This window comes from Pempheris klunzingeri, chromosome 2 (assembly GCF_042242105.1).
Source record: "Pempheris klunzingeri isolate RE-2024b chromosome 2, fPemKlu1.hap1, whole genome shotgun sequence".
Taxonomy (NCBI): domain Eukaryota; kingdom Metazoa; phylum Chordata; class Actinopteri; order Acropomatiformes; family Pempheridae; genus Pempheris; species Pempheris klunzingeri.
This window is the reverse complement of record NC_092013.1, coordinates 14,907,829-14,921,241: the sequence shown is the minus strand read 5'-3', so window position 1 is coordinate 14,921,241 and position 13,413 is coordinate 14,907,829. Positions and strand designations below refer to the sequence as shown.

Sequence of the window (13,413 nt, the reverse complement as noted above, 5' to 3'; positions counted from 1 at the left end):
AGTTATACAATGTATACTGGTATTTGCTTGAAGCTCCATATTTGACAGCAGCCTAAGAACACGTCAAATGTGATTTCATTTGTACAAAGCAAACTTCATACATATAGTATACAGCAGAGCTGCTGGCATTGAGGCACTTCTTTTCCTACTTGGGCATAAACAGATTGTGGGCTCAGAGGGTTTTCCTGAGGCTGAATTTGTTTTTCTTCTAACTTGGGCATTTTCAGAAGCTCTTGTCTGGGCATAAATCTGCCAGTGCCCACAGGGATGGAAAATCTTCTGCTACATGCTCGAGAGGAACGAGATAGAAACTTACTATAACCTGTGGGGGATTCCAGTGATTCTCATACTGTATCTTTAATGTCACACTGAGCTGTGCGCTAACATCCTGACATGCTTTTAAATGGGCTATCATAGCCAAAGGATACTGACAGAGCATATTCACTGACCATGGCAACAGATGAAATGTATTCTATAAACCATAAATTTAATGGAAAATGTTATGGAGTGAATGTGTTCAAACCAACAATGTGAACTTAATGCACTGAAAGAAGGTAGCAAACAGAGCCTTGTAAACTAATCAGTTCGTGTTTTACATTAAAATATATCATTAATTATTTTGATAATCAATTAATCTTTTTCAATTTCTCTGGTTCCAGCTTCTTAAATGTTTATGATTGTACACTGAATATCTTTGCACTGGGCTTGGGCTTGATGGAAATTTTTCACCATTTTCTGGCATTTTATAGACCAAGCAATCAATTAATTGAGAAAACAATTGACAGATTTATTGTTAATGAAAATAATCATTTGCTGCAGTGCTTGTCGCAAATAATTAGAGGCATTTCCATAAATTAAAAGGCTCTTGTTTGTTTTAAGTAGCCTGTAAGAAACCATCTGGCTCATAAAAATGCACTATTATTGTAAACTGTATCAGTTTAGGGCAAACTGGTGCCATCAGCCTAATTAAAAAAACGTTGAGGTTAAATATTCATGACACACATGACTATGCATGATGCTGTTGGGTAGGTGGGATTTCTTCCTGCTGACCTGGACGCTTATTACTGTCTGAACTGAGCAAAAACTCTGGCCTCCTGCTACAGTATAGCCTCACTTCTATTTGTGCTACAGTTTTTCCTCAATCACTGCCTTACACATTACGTAACCTGCAGTTCAAATGCTTCTCATGCAGAAGGAAAAGATAAATAGACATTTCATTCAGTCATAACAAGTCTGTTGATTCAGTACTTATTTATAAATCCAAATCCATCTCCTCACTGTATGCACGATAACAATCAATCACACACACATACACACACAAACTTTTGAATGGTATGAGGACACTGTATTTTAGCCTGCTTTAATAAGCCCAACAATCATGTGTAAACCATACGGAAACCATAATGCAATGCAAACAGTTAAATAAAACTCCTACACACGTACATTGTGAAACCGATTGGCTACGATGCAGATACTGTATAGTGCATAAAGGACGTTCCTCCTCTTGGCAGTGTACAACAGAATTAATAAATCGTGGCTATTTCTAGAGCTTTTAAGGAAATAACATGCAGAGAGAAATGAGTGGTGACAAACACACACGCACAAACACACATACCCACACACAGAGGCTCTAATTAAACTCTATCAGTGAGGCAAAGAAAGAACAGCTGTCTTCATTTTCTCCTTCAACATACCCCAAGTGTCTCTCACATGCAAACACACTTATAGACACATAGGGAAAATAGTCCACAACAACCCCCATCTCACTGGCTTTCCCATACACCGACACAGACAAAACCTCAGTGCATACAGTGAAACACAAGCCTGCATCAATAAATGAACCATCCCACCGTTTGGCAATTTTCTCTCCGCATGCCCAGAGCAAACAGATGGCAAGTGTTCTGTGCACATTTAAGATGGTACCTAAGTGGCTACTGTGGACTGAAATGTGTGCTGTGGATGAGTCTTGGTGTTTACATCAGAGTGGCCAAAGTGTAGTGCTATACGCGTGTTCAGTTCAACTACCACGGTCTATTTATGATTCATATTTCAAGGGGGTGTGCAGGCTGTGGAAAGCTGGCTCCCGGAATACAGGAAAACGTCCCAGCATGCACCCACACTCACGACGCCCCAAATCTCACACCCACAGCTTTTGTCACCCAAGCCTGAGCTGTGCATACTTTTGCATTTGTGTAACAAAATATCGGAAAAGCGATGTTCAGTTCAGTTAAAAATTCCCTGATGAGGACAAAAACGTTCCTATATTGAAGGACTGATTCCTTTGTGCAAGCTAACAGCTAATAATGCATCCAAAAACACTGAAGCTATTCACTAATAATTGACGTCTACAAGTTTTGACATTCCTCTCCCATTTCTGTCTTCAGATGGGTCACATCAATATCTTCAAAGTGCATTAAATGAAAACAGAACTGGTGGGATGGCCTTTTCTAACTGGAGCCTTATCTCTGTCATTGATAATGATACATCACACCTTCACACAACACAGCGGTGGGATTTAAATGCCATCTGCTTACACAACACTGCCAGTAGCTATTTACTGTGGCTGTGACTCACTGTCAACTTTACAACCAAAAGTGGACCTCCAGAGATGCGAGGAATCCTACTGACAGTCTGGACTAGGCGAGTTACTTGTAGATTTACAACAAGGTGGGAGGTGAGTCAGCTCTGATTTACATGGGCACTGCAGTAAACGATACTGAGTGCAACACAGCAGAAGTGTTCTGAAGCGGATACAAACTGTGGCAAAGAACCATGCCTTGACAAGGAAATATCCTACTAAAGCACAAATGTTATCCACAGCAGTTTATACTCAGCTCTTACATTTAGTCTGCACAAAAGCACAAAAATGGCAGCCCAATCGAAAAGTGATACGTGTTCCAAACTTATGCACCTCAGCATTAATTTGCAGCAGTTTATTTTCTGTGCCTAAGCAAAGAAAACTGCCTCTCCGAAAGGTGAATCATTCCCTCAAGACCCTTCCTTGGTTTGGTTGTTTGAGAGAGGAGCTGATAACCGGACTGTGAAAAGCAGGGGCTTTATGGGATTGACTCCCCACCTGCACTGCCTTCCCAATCTCACAGATATTCTGCCATTCCCTGAGCAAGACTACTTTACATAATCATAAGCCATTTTGTGTGCACCATTAATTCAGTCCTGACTGAAGCCATTTAATCATTCCTTGGAGGAGGTGCGGGCTCTCACAGTCAAGCTTGATGATTTTAACCAGTCATGTCATTCAGGCCCAGTGTCACATTATAAAGCGGCTGATTTTGTGGTGCGGCAGTCCACTAAAGCTGCCACAATCCCTCTGTACCTTGAAAAGACGATCACTTTGATGGTTTCCTTGGCCTTGAGGGGGAGGTCACTTCCAGCCTAGCTTGCATCCTTGCCACTGGATGTAGACGAACAGTTTTGATTCAAGCTCAAGGCTGCCATTCAAGGAAACAGAGACGACTGTATGCAAATGAGGCTGATCTGAATTTCACACTGCTATTCTGCAGTGTGGATAATCATGGAAAGTTTTGTTGGGTGGATAAGCTCTGACTGTATTCTTTTGGGGAACTGTTACAAAACCACTCACCTCTTCAGCAGCCCAAATGGCCAGTGTGAGTCCAAGTGAAAAACTCAAAACTGAATTTTACAAAAGAAAGAAAAAAAAAGGAGCTCATGGATGAAAAGAGAACTGCGTGGCCATGTTAAAGGAGCCTGCAAGCTTCAACACCGAGAGGCATGTTTGAAAGATACACAGTGACATGAGCACAGATCACTTCAGCCTACTGTACTTCCTCTTGGGCATGGTGCATACACCAGCGTTAACCTCAGCACTCTCCCTTTGTTTTCCGTCGCTCTCTCCTTCCTTCCCTTTCATTCGCATCTCTTCAGAACCACAAACACTACGCGTTACCCTCGGCGTGCGTTATCTCCGAGCCTCACGCTGCATTCAGGCCTGCATTACCTTCAGTTTACATCAGACACACAAACACAGAGCCCGTTATGTACTTTGGACTACACTGCGGAAGCGAAGAACACAAACAGCCGCTGGCCTCTGAGCCGAAAATGATTTTACTCATTCAACATCATTAGCCTCAATAATGACAGTGCGCCAACATGGCGAGGATGCTGCTAGCAAATCAGATGCAAAGGATTGCAATGTGCCTTCAGACAACAGTACTGAGGATGGGTAATGCGTTTCCTTAAATCAATGCCCAGTCTTAATGCGTCTGTCAGCAGTCAATGTACCCCTAACGATTCACCCAAAAAATTGATTTAGCTTTGAAAGGCACAACATCATCTGAATAGTTTTCTTCATTCATTTTGGGGCGTTACTTGAAAAGATAAACGGTTGATTTCAATGTTATATTAGCATTTCTGTCAGAAAAGAAGTCATTTACCATTTGAATGCCAATCTACAGAGAACACAGTAATATACAAGTAAAAAATATGGCTCCTCTGAGGGCCCTGTTGGCGTAAGAGTAGAATATATGTGCAATAAAAGTGTTACAAACAACTCAAAACATAGAGGCTTATCATCAGCCTTTATGTTGTGAGATTTCGGCCACAGTTTTAATACCACTGCAGAAACAAATATCAACACATCGTTTATAATATCTCTCTCCAATTAAGAAGTGTGCTCAATTAAATTAATTTTCTATCATACTAGCACCTTTTAAGAAAAATACAGTATGCTTTGGTAACACTTTGCCACTCAAACTAAGATTTTAAACATGAAAGACTGTTACAATATTAATCAATCATGTTATACATCTCACACAACACAAGTAACTTGTCAGAGAACGAATACAGTGTGAACGAGCACTTACAATAAATATGTATAGTGCATTGGTTGCAGCTGTGTTAGAATGTAGAACATGGATGCAGGTTTTTGATGAAAGGTTGTCATTGTAAATCAATATCACCATGTCGAACAATTGTCTTTGTTTGAGCAGTTGAGTGACAGGTGTCAGAAAACATACAGAGCGCGTGTTATTATTGCCAAATAGCTACTGACAGGTTGACTGAAATCTGCGGCACAAAGCAGATACACTGCATTAACGGCCAGCTTGCTGCAGATCATAACGTACTGTACCTTACCACACTGAAGAGTAATGTGAACTCATTTTCTCACCAACACTGCCTACAGATTTTGTGTCCTGTGCTACTGTTCAATTTGCCATTCACTCTTCTTCCCTCAGTGCTTTAATACGCAATTAAAGATATTCCACTTCTTTTTCAGCCCTTGTGTAAAACCTGGAATAATTTGAATAATTCACCACACAAATAGGAGACATTAGCATTTTGTTATAAATGCTTTTCTGCAAGAAAACCTTGTCCTAAATGCTAAATATGGGGTATGATAGATAAAGCACTTTCATTAGTCTTCATGTCCCCTGGGGTTTCTGCACACAAACGGGCTAAATAATTTCCCTTAAATAGAGAACCCCTCCTTTCATCCAACGTGTCAGAATGAAAGCAACAGGACTGTATATACTACAACACACCAGTAATTAGTAATCAACTGACGGAAGGGGTGGGGTAAATATTCAGTGCAGCATCACTGCACCATACTATGCTGTGGGTAAAAGCTATGATTATACAAAGTGTTTGTTTTACCAGCATGTCAGGGACAGTCTGTAAGGTGACAAAAACAGGTTTTCTAATAGCGCCAATTGACTCTATATAGCTTTTTCTTCAATGATTGGAAATACATGTAATCTGAATATTTCTGTTTTAAGTTAAATACTCGATAGGAAGCCACGTTACAACTAATTCAAAACTGAGAGATTATCAGTATAAGATAAAAAAAAACTATGTTTAATAGTTCTAGTTCTAATTCTTGCACTCAGGAGCCTGATCTGCGAAAACACTAATTAGTTTCTCCTTTAAAGCTGAACAAATGCAGCTTACTGTAGATTGTTTGTAGTGCGTCTTTGCCACTCCTGCACAAAACAGAACAAACATCAATGGCCACTAGATTAAAATCCATGCCAACCACTTTTTTATCTGTCAAGTACAAAGATCAGATGAAAATACAAATTGCTCCTTCTGAGCTCTTGTTGTTTTTGAGGTCCCGCTTGATAAGTAAATAAAAGTTTGGGGAGGTTATTGAGTTAGTTACTGTCATAATGAAGCTCATCTGTTAACTGTCATCAATCTTAAACAGGTGGGGCTTGGCAGTAAGGAAGAAAAACTGGTGTGCAATAGCAAAGTGGAAAAATGGGTCTTCTCTGTGATGAACTGATGCAAAGTACTTGTGATTATTCTGAATCTACTTTAGCAGGAGGAGATCAATTCTATATACATCTGAAAGTTTCTGGGCCAAATTCAAAGCTACCAGTCAACACTTCAGACACGCCCTACCTATACTTCATGCCGGTCTTCATGCTTTGCTCGCTTGAGGAGGGCACGCTCTGAACAGAGAGCTGTCCCAGACTGCGAGCCACCATCGCCACTGCTCTGAACTTGCTGCGGGTGCCTGTGCTAGGGCTGTTGGCGTTCTGACGGTTTAGCCGGTCCTCTGTGTTGCGGCTCACCCCGCCACGATGGTCCGTGCACACTAATGACACCTGCATCCTGGCTTTTGGCTGTTTGTCCCAATTGCAGATATTTAATTGCTCTCTCCTCTGGATAAATCAGGTGAAATAAGCTCCCAGAGGTGAGAAGTCTGAGGATCCTTTGAAGAGTTGTGTCTGTGGGACGCAAATACTCCAGCCGTACCAGCCTAACGCACTGCGCCTCTGTTAGGAATCACTGCCCAGTCCTTAAAGTGACTGACCAACTCCCAATGTTCAGTAAGGGTGCAGAAGGGTGGGAGGGCAGATCAGAAACAATGAAGGACCGCTGATCAGGTGAAAACAAAATCCTCTCAAAGGAAGTCCAAATCCAAGCACAACACTACAGTGTCTCTGCCTCAGCTGATGTGAGAAACAAATGTGCAATCACTGCAGACTTCAGATACATAAAACGTAGGTCAACAACAAAGCTGTAAATAAAAATAAAAATCTAAATCATCAGTCCAAAAAAAAAAGAAAAGGAGCTCGTATGAATTTCCCTTTGCAAGTTTTCCCTTGATTCAACTGGGTGTCTTCCTCTCGCTTTATCATTTAATCAGAGGCTCATCAGAGGCTGGCAGGCTGGCAGATTTAGAGTCTTGCAATTTCCTTTTAAAGCTGAGCACAGTGCTAGAGATAACGCCTCTTGCTGCCAAGCTTTAAGAGTGGAAACGCATAGATCCACACAAAGAGATGGAGAGAATAAAACACGAACGCACAGTTCCAGGAGGTTTTCATCTCCCCCTCTGAGTCCGCCTTGACAGTTGCGTTGGCTGCTGAATATTCTCCTGAATACTACTGCGTGTTAGCAAAAGGGCAACCTCATATTCACTTCCCAGCTCTGACCGTTGCCTGGATTAAACTTGCATCTGTATGCCTTGTGCTCAGCATAGAACGGCACGGTGCACCCAGGCAAGAGATGGGAGGAGAGAGAGAGAGGGAGGGAATGTGGTGGGAGGGATATGAAGGGAAGCTATGAGGAGGAACATTCACAGAGCTACGGCACCATGAGACAGCGAGGCATTGAAATCTGTTGTGTTTACAGCAGCTCTCTTAAGAAAAGGGTAGGGTGTTTTTTTTGTGCTCTTCTTTGTCCGTGTGTTGCCCTGCAGTATGGTTTAGTGCAGTTAATTCTGTCAGAAGAACTCTGTCAGTGCAGTCAGAAGAAAAAGGGAGAAGCTGAATGCTCACTGGTTTGGACTTTGCAATAGCCTATGGTCCCAGAAAAGGGGGCTCTCACGTGGGTCTGTTCAAGTGCCATGAAATATTCATTATGTAACTTAAGCTGTGACAATATAAGGTCGGGTAGTCACAGACCCTAAGATATAGATATAGCTATACTTTCATCTATACTGCCCTGACTATAATATTACAAGTGATTCGAAGAAAATATTTAATCTTGCATACTGGGACACAGCCCCTGTACACAGATGTATAACATCTGTTATCAGCGGCTATTAAAAATGGATCTGATGAAGAATAGAAGGATGCTTAGGTGAGCAGAGTAGGTGCAGGTATGAGTGACCAGTAAAAAAAATGACAATGGTTGGGGGTTGAAAGTAAACACCATAGTAATTGGACTGAACGCAACAGTGGGTGCAGACTGAAGAGACAGTAGATGAGACACTCGCTCCCAGTAATATAATACTGAAGCTTATCTGAGTTGACCGGCTGGTGTGCCAAAGAGATAATTAAAAGAGATGCCATCAGAAGCGGACATGTATAGTAAAGCTGTCGAAGAAGCGACCTCCATCAAAGGAATTTCAGCAAACAGGCTGTTGCTAACTGACAGCCCTATTCTTGGAGCTATGACCTTTTGATCCCCTGGACTTAAATAGAACCCCGTGGGTAAAGGTAGTTTAATTCAATTGAAATCTGATTTGAATTTCGCATTGCGAGCATAGAGCAGAGAGCAGAGGAGCCAAGCTCACGGTGACCTTTCCAATGTTCCTTCTACTAACAAAGACAAAGTGAGGAGTTTAAAGTGATGCCCTCGTACCGACATCATATTGAGTGAATGACTGCATATCAATCTAAACAGCGGCAGCAGAAGCAGCATATAGGCAAAATCAATGAACTCTTGTCACCCTTGCAGGATTATGTCCTGCATTTGTCAGGGTGATGGGGAATAGATTTGGGGCTGATGCCATTCCCTCCAACGACTCCGTCTGCTCATTTTGACAGAGCAGTTAAGCACGAGAGCGCTGACCTGACATCCCTTTAGCAGAAGGTACAGTGCAAGCACTCAGCACCACTGCCGTGGAAACTTGATGCCATGATTCACTCCGCTCTGCTCCAGGGCCCCCCAAGAGTCGTGACATGGGGATGGTACTGAGAAGTGGGAGAGGCCAGGGACAGGAGCTCAGGCTGCACAGATACAGTGTCAGTCTTGTGATCCATGCTAAGTCCACATAATAAGCCGAACAAAAATCCCACAGGCCTGGCTGGATATGGGAACACGTCAACACTAGTCAACACTAGCCAACACTAGTCAACACTATTTAAGCAATCTGGTAAAACAAAATATATTTATTTCCATACAACCTCCCTTCCTACAGTATATTTTTTGGGGCTTTAACTACCCTTCCACACCCTTTTTTTCATGGCTACAGAAACCACGTGATAGCAGGGAAATGTGATTTCTCGTCATTCCTACTCCATAAAAGTCATGTGTTGACTCTTGATTTATCTCCATCTGAAAATCTTATTGAGTGGTGTGCAATGCAAAGTACAGTAATCAATACAAGCATACATCATGTGACAGACTAGTGATCCATCACCTAAATTAATCTATGGAGCAAACACTTTTCACATACGGTCTGTATTCATAATCTTTATTCACTGAAACAGTCCGAAATAGAAATTACTCACGCAACATGCACCAAAGCTTTGCAATTAATAAATACACTAGGAGCTATAAACTGCCACAAAAATATGCCAACGGGGTGAGCAACAAATACGCTCAATCCAATAAACCATGCCTGTCACACTTACTATGACTTAATAATTCACAACAGGCACATCTGCCAACTTTGTTCAGAATGACAGCACGCGTTTCATTTCCCTTTGACTATATCTGGAAAACAAAAAAGGACCAAAAGACCAGATAAACAGCGGAGACGATCATTAAAGATGACTGACACCTTATCACCACATGATGACATTTATGGTTCTCTTGAAGAAATCACAATGTTGGCAGCCGTCACTGTGAACATGCCTCACAGACACATACTGTCTACACGTACTGCTGTCACGTGAAAAGATGCTAAGTGAAACCTTTTATACCCCTTTAGTTAGAAACCTGCGACCTGGTTCCACATGTACCCACTTAACATTCACACTCTGGCAATGCAGTCATAACATTGCTAAAGGGGAGGTCTTTCACTTGCGTGACACTCATGCTCCATAAACTACCTCTGTCTTTATTTAATTAGTAGTTTTCACTAACATGACGCATCAAATTGCACTGCAGAGGACACACTGGCTCCTGGCCTGATAGTGAACCCAAAGCCAGTCTGCACAAATGCTTACACACCTATTATCTCATTCAGTTTTACACGCACACTTTTAATCAGGATTTCTTTTTTCAACACTATCGAGTGAATACTGGCCTGCACTATGAGTTGTTTTGTGTTCATTCATCTGAGTCTGCAGGAGCAAATTTGGAATGAAGCTCTATTCATTGTTAGTCACGAGATAAATCATAAAAGATGCTGTACTAAAAATAAGAAACTCTGATCTTTACATAATGCCTTTGAGTGCTGCTGTTAAATTGCTAATTAGTGGCACTGTGCTCAGGGTGTGCACAGTAGGGTGACTCAGAATTTGCTCAGCCCAATGCACGACTGCTCTTTCACGATATTAAGTCATTTTTGTATTAATGCGGAGGGCGGGATGTGAAAAATACCTGAAAACCAAATCCTATCAGTCGCCATTGTTAGTGTCGGACTCAGGAGCTGGTTGTTAGATAGCAGTGCTGAACAAATCTCAGTGTAGAGAAAAAGAAATCCATCTCCTCCCACTCCACATATTATAACAATGTCCTCCCTTGTGTCGTGGCCTTCGCCTCCTTGCTTTGATTAAGTGCCTGATTTGTGGTTATCCAAAAATCTACTGAGCCGCTAAAATCCCTCTCAGACACCCAATCACTGTGAGCGAATGCAGAGCACTGATAGGGCCCAGCACTTCATTCAATGTGCGGGGGAGGAAGAGGAGAGAAAAGCTGGAGATATACGGCAGAACGTGTGTTTTTCTGATCACGACTACAGCGGTGTAAAACTCCCAAATGCCGACAGCGGCACCCTTTTTTCAGGAGATGGACAGAAAGAAAACAAAAGACTTGATGACAACAATATTCAGATTCAAATTCACCATGTAGCTCTCCAGCTGCAACAATAAGCTGCAGAAATGTATCCCACTTATTGACAATCCTGCATCCTTATTACCAGAACGCAGCTGCAGAGTACACACACACACAAACAAACAATTAAAATTATTGGTTTTGTGCTGTTGATTCTTACAGCCCTCATTGGGGAGAGGCACTGGCGATCAATGATGCCATACCATAATGAAACCTCAGTAGTACGTCCTGGTCGTACAGGAGTGTTTGCTCAGACAACTGACCTCTCCAAATCACAGCACTCAAATTGTAGCTAAGAGGCACGGTGTGGCAGAGAGAGGCAAAGACGACCACTTTAATCGACAGAGCGTTAGAAACTACTCTGACCACCGAGGTACTGCGGGGGTAACCGTCATGAGCAGTGATCCCTCATCACAGCGACAACATTAGCTCTAAAAATAGGCTCTGGCTCTGTGAATCAATTCCACACAGTCGGCCTAGACAAAATACAAAGTAAGCCCTTAGCTGCACAAAGAGAAAAAGGATTCCCAAATAAATTTGACATTCATCACAGCAGAGAGTTGTCTCATGTGGGCTTTAGCTAATTTGCTCTCAGGGGCAGGTCTGGGTAGCTCCAGCGAGCTGGGACTGGCACATGAACTGCCATCGAGAGTTGCTGCAGGGTGCCGGGCCTGATCTGTCCAAGCTAGTTTAGCAAGCAGTGACTTTGTGCAGCCTTCTGTGGGTACCACTGCGGAGATCCTCTGATAAAGATTCCTTTAAAATCTGAATTTAAAACAGGGGTATTACATCTTCAAGGTGGGTAAACAGAACCTATATTCATGAATATTAAGCCACTGATAGTTCAGCTGCTTCATCTCACTCTCGCGCAGCCTTCTGCTTCGTTCGGCTCTTTCGGTTAGAAAGTTTATCCACGGGCATCAGGCCAGGACAATGTCATGCGTGGCAGGCGGTGATTGTTAGTGCTGTAGAGAATGACCACAGCTGTATCATGTGTAACTGTGGGCCAGCTGTCCAACGGAGGTTTAAGTTCCACTTGTGGAGGGTTTAATTGAACAGCATTAGTGGGGATTCGAGTAACCGAGTGAAAAGGATAGCATCCCTGAGATGGGGGTGGTGAGACATTTGTGTGTTTGTGTGCGCGTGTTTGTGTGTGTGTGTTTGTGCAAGTGAGTGGGTGAAAGGGCTTAAGAGAGTTAATGGAAAGTGAGGTGAGGTCAGACAGATTGACAGTGTTGATCGACAGATGTGGTAATGCCTTCCTAGCAGCTTAATGCATCCTGAAGCTATGTCTACACATTTCTAATGACTGTCTGTTTCATCATTGTAATGAGGACATAATTACCTTAGAATATTGCTGTTTGATTATTTTAGCATCAGTCTGTGCTTCCATTACTCAAGTCAAATAACAAATCCACTAATTGCTGATGTGAAAGAACTCGACTGTAAAAAAAAAAAAAAAAAAAAAGGGCACTTAAATGGCATACAAATACACAGAATGTGGTTTAGCTGAGGTTAAATGTGATCTCTGTGATTCTGGGAATTCCTGAGGAAACAGAAGAGTGAAGAGAGACACAGGTCACATCTGTTAGCAGCGAGTGCTGCAATTCTTAACTCTCCAGTGAACATGACAGATTCCCTGCAGACAGCAGGGCTCAGGAGGAGTTGTCGTTTCAGTTGTCCCCGCTGACACATCTAACAGAGCAGGAGAGCTGAGACAATCAAAAACAGAGGCCAGGAAACCCCTGTTCTTATGTAATAATAAGTCTATATCATGGCAGAGAGGGACTGTAATAAAACAAATTACATGTCATTTTAAATACGGGAAAATAGTATCCATAAAAACAGCATCTTTGCCATATTTGCAAAGCTTATTGTATATTTAATGGATTACTATAGACAAATAAATATCTACGAAAAAAGTGTTTCTGACACAGTATGCAAAGGACTAAAATTCACAGTGTGAGTTTAAGTTAATATGTTGACCATTACAAAACAGCAGCGATCTCACAGCCATGTAGGGATTTCAACATCAGTGCTTGTGTAACAAAGTATGCTTAAATAAACAGGCCTGAGTTACACAGTCCCGGGGAGCACACTCACTAATCTGAAGAACGAGAGAGTGAGTAAGTGCGGGAGAGAGAATAATCTGTCCTGTTCAAAAGAGATCCTCCCACCTGCCTGTGTGCATTTGTCACACCTAATGTTCACACGGTGAAGCACTGCTCTGCAGAAATGCTTTCTTCTGCTCACATGTCAGTGAAAAGATGTGGCTGCTTGGTCATGGAGTCCTGGCACCGTGTGTCCAGACTACTAGTGTAAGAACTAATCTAGAGCCCATGGCCTTAAAAAAAAAGACAAGACAGCTACTCTATAGCAAAGACACTTTTTGTACTTTATTATAGTAAATAACACACTCTTCACTGTTAAAGACCTAGTCTGCATCACTGACATTGCATATTACCGGTTTGTTCCCATATATAG

The 13,413-nt window shown here is 42.1% G+C and overlaps 1 protein-coding gene across 4 annotated transcripts in view; it reads right to left on the bottom strand.

The window, feature by feature from the left end:
• kcnab2a (potassium voltage-gated channel subfamily A regulatory beta subunit 2a) overlaps window positions 1–13,413 on the bottom strand; it is an 81,002-nt gene that overhangs the window by 22,187 nt on the left and 45,402 nt on the right. For 2 of the 4 annotated variants that reach the window (XM_070838789.1, XM_070838790.1), the window contains exon 1: window positions 6,379–6,721. The exons of the other annotated variants lie outside the window; for them this stretch is intronic. In XM_070838789.1, coding sequence (XP_070694890.1) covers window positions 6,379–6,590 — 212 coding nt within the window. In that variant the 5' untranslated portion in view covers window positions 6,591–6,721. Of the gene's footprint in view, window positions 1–6,378; window positions 6,722–13,413 lie in introns of those variants that run through there. 4 annotated transcript variants of the gene reach the window in all.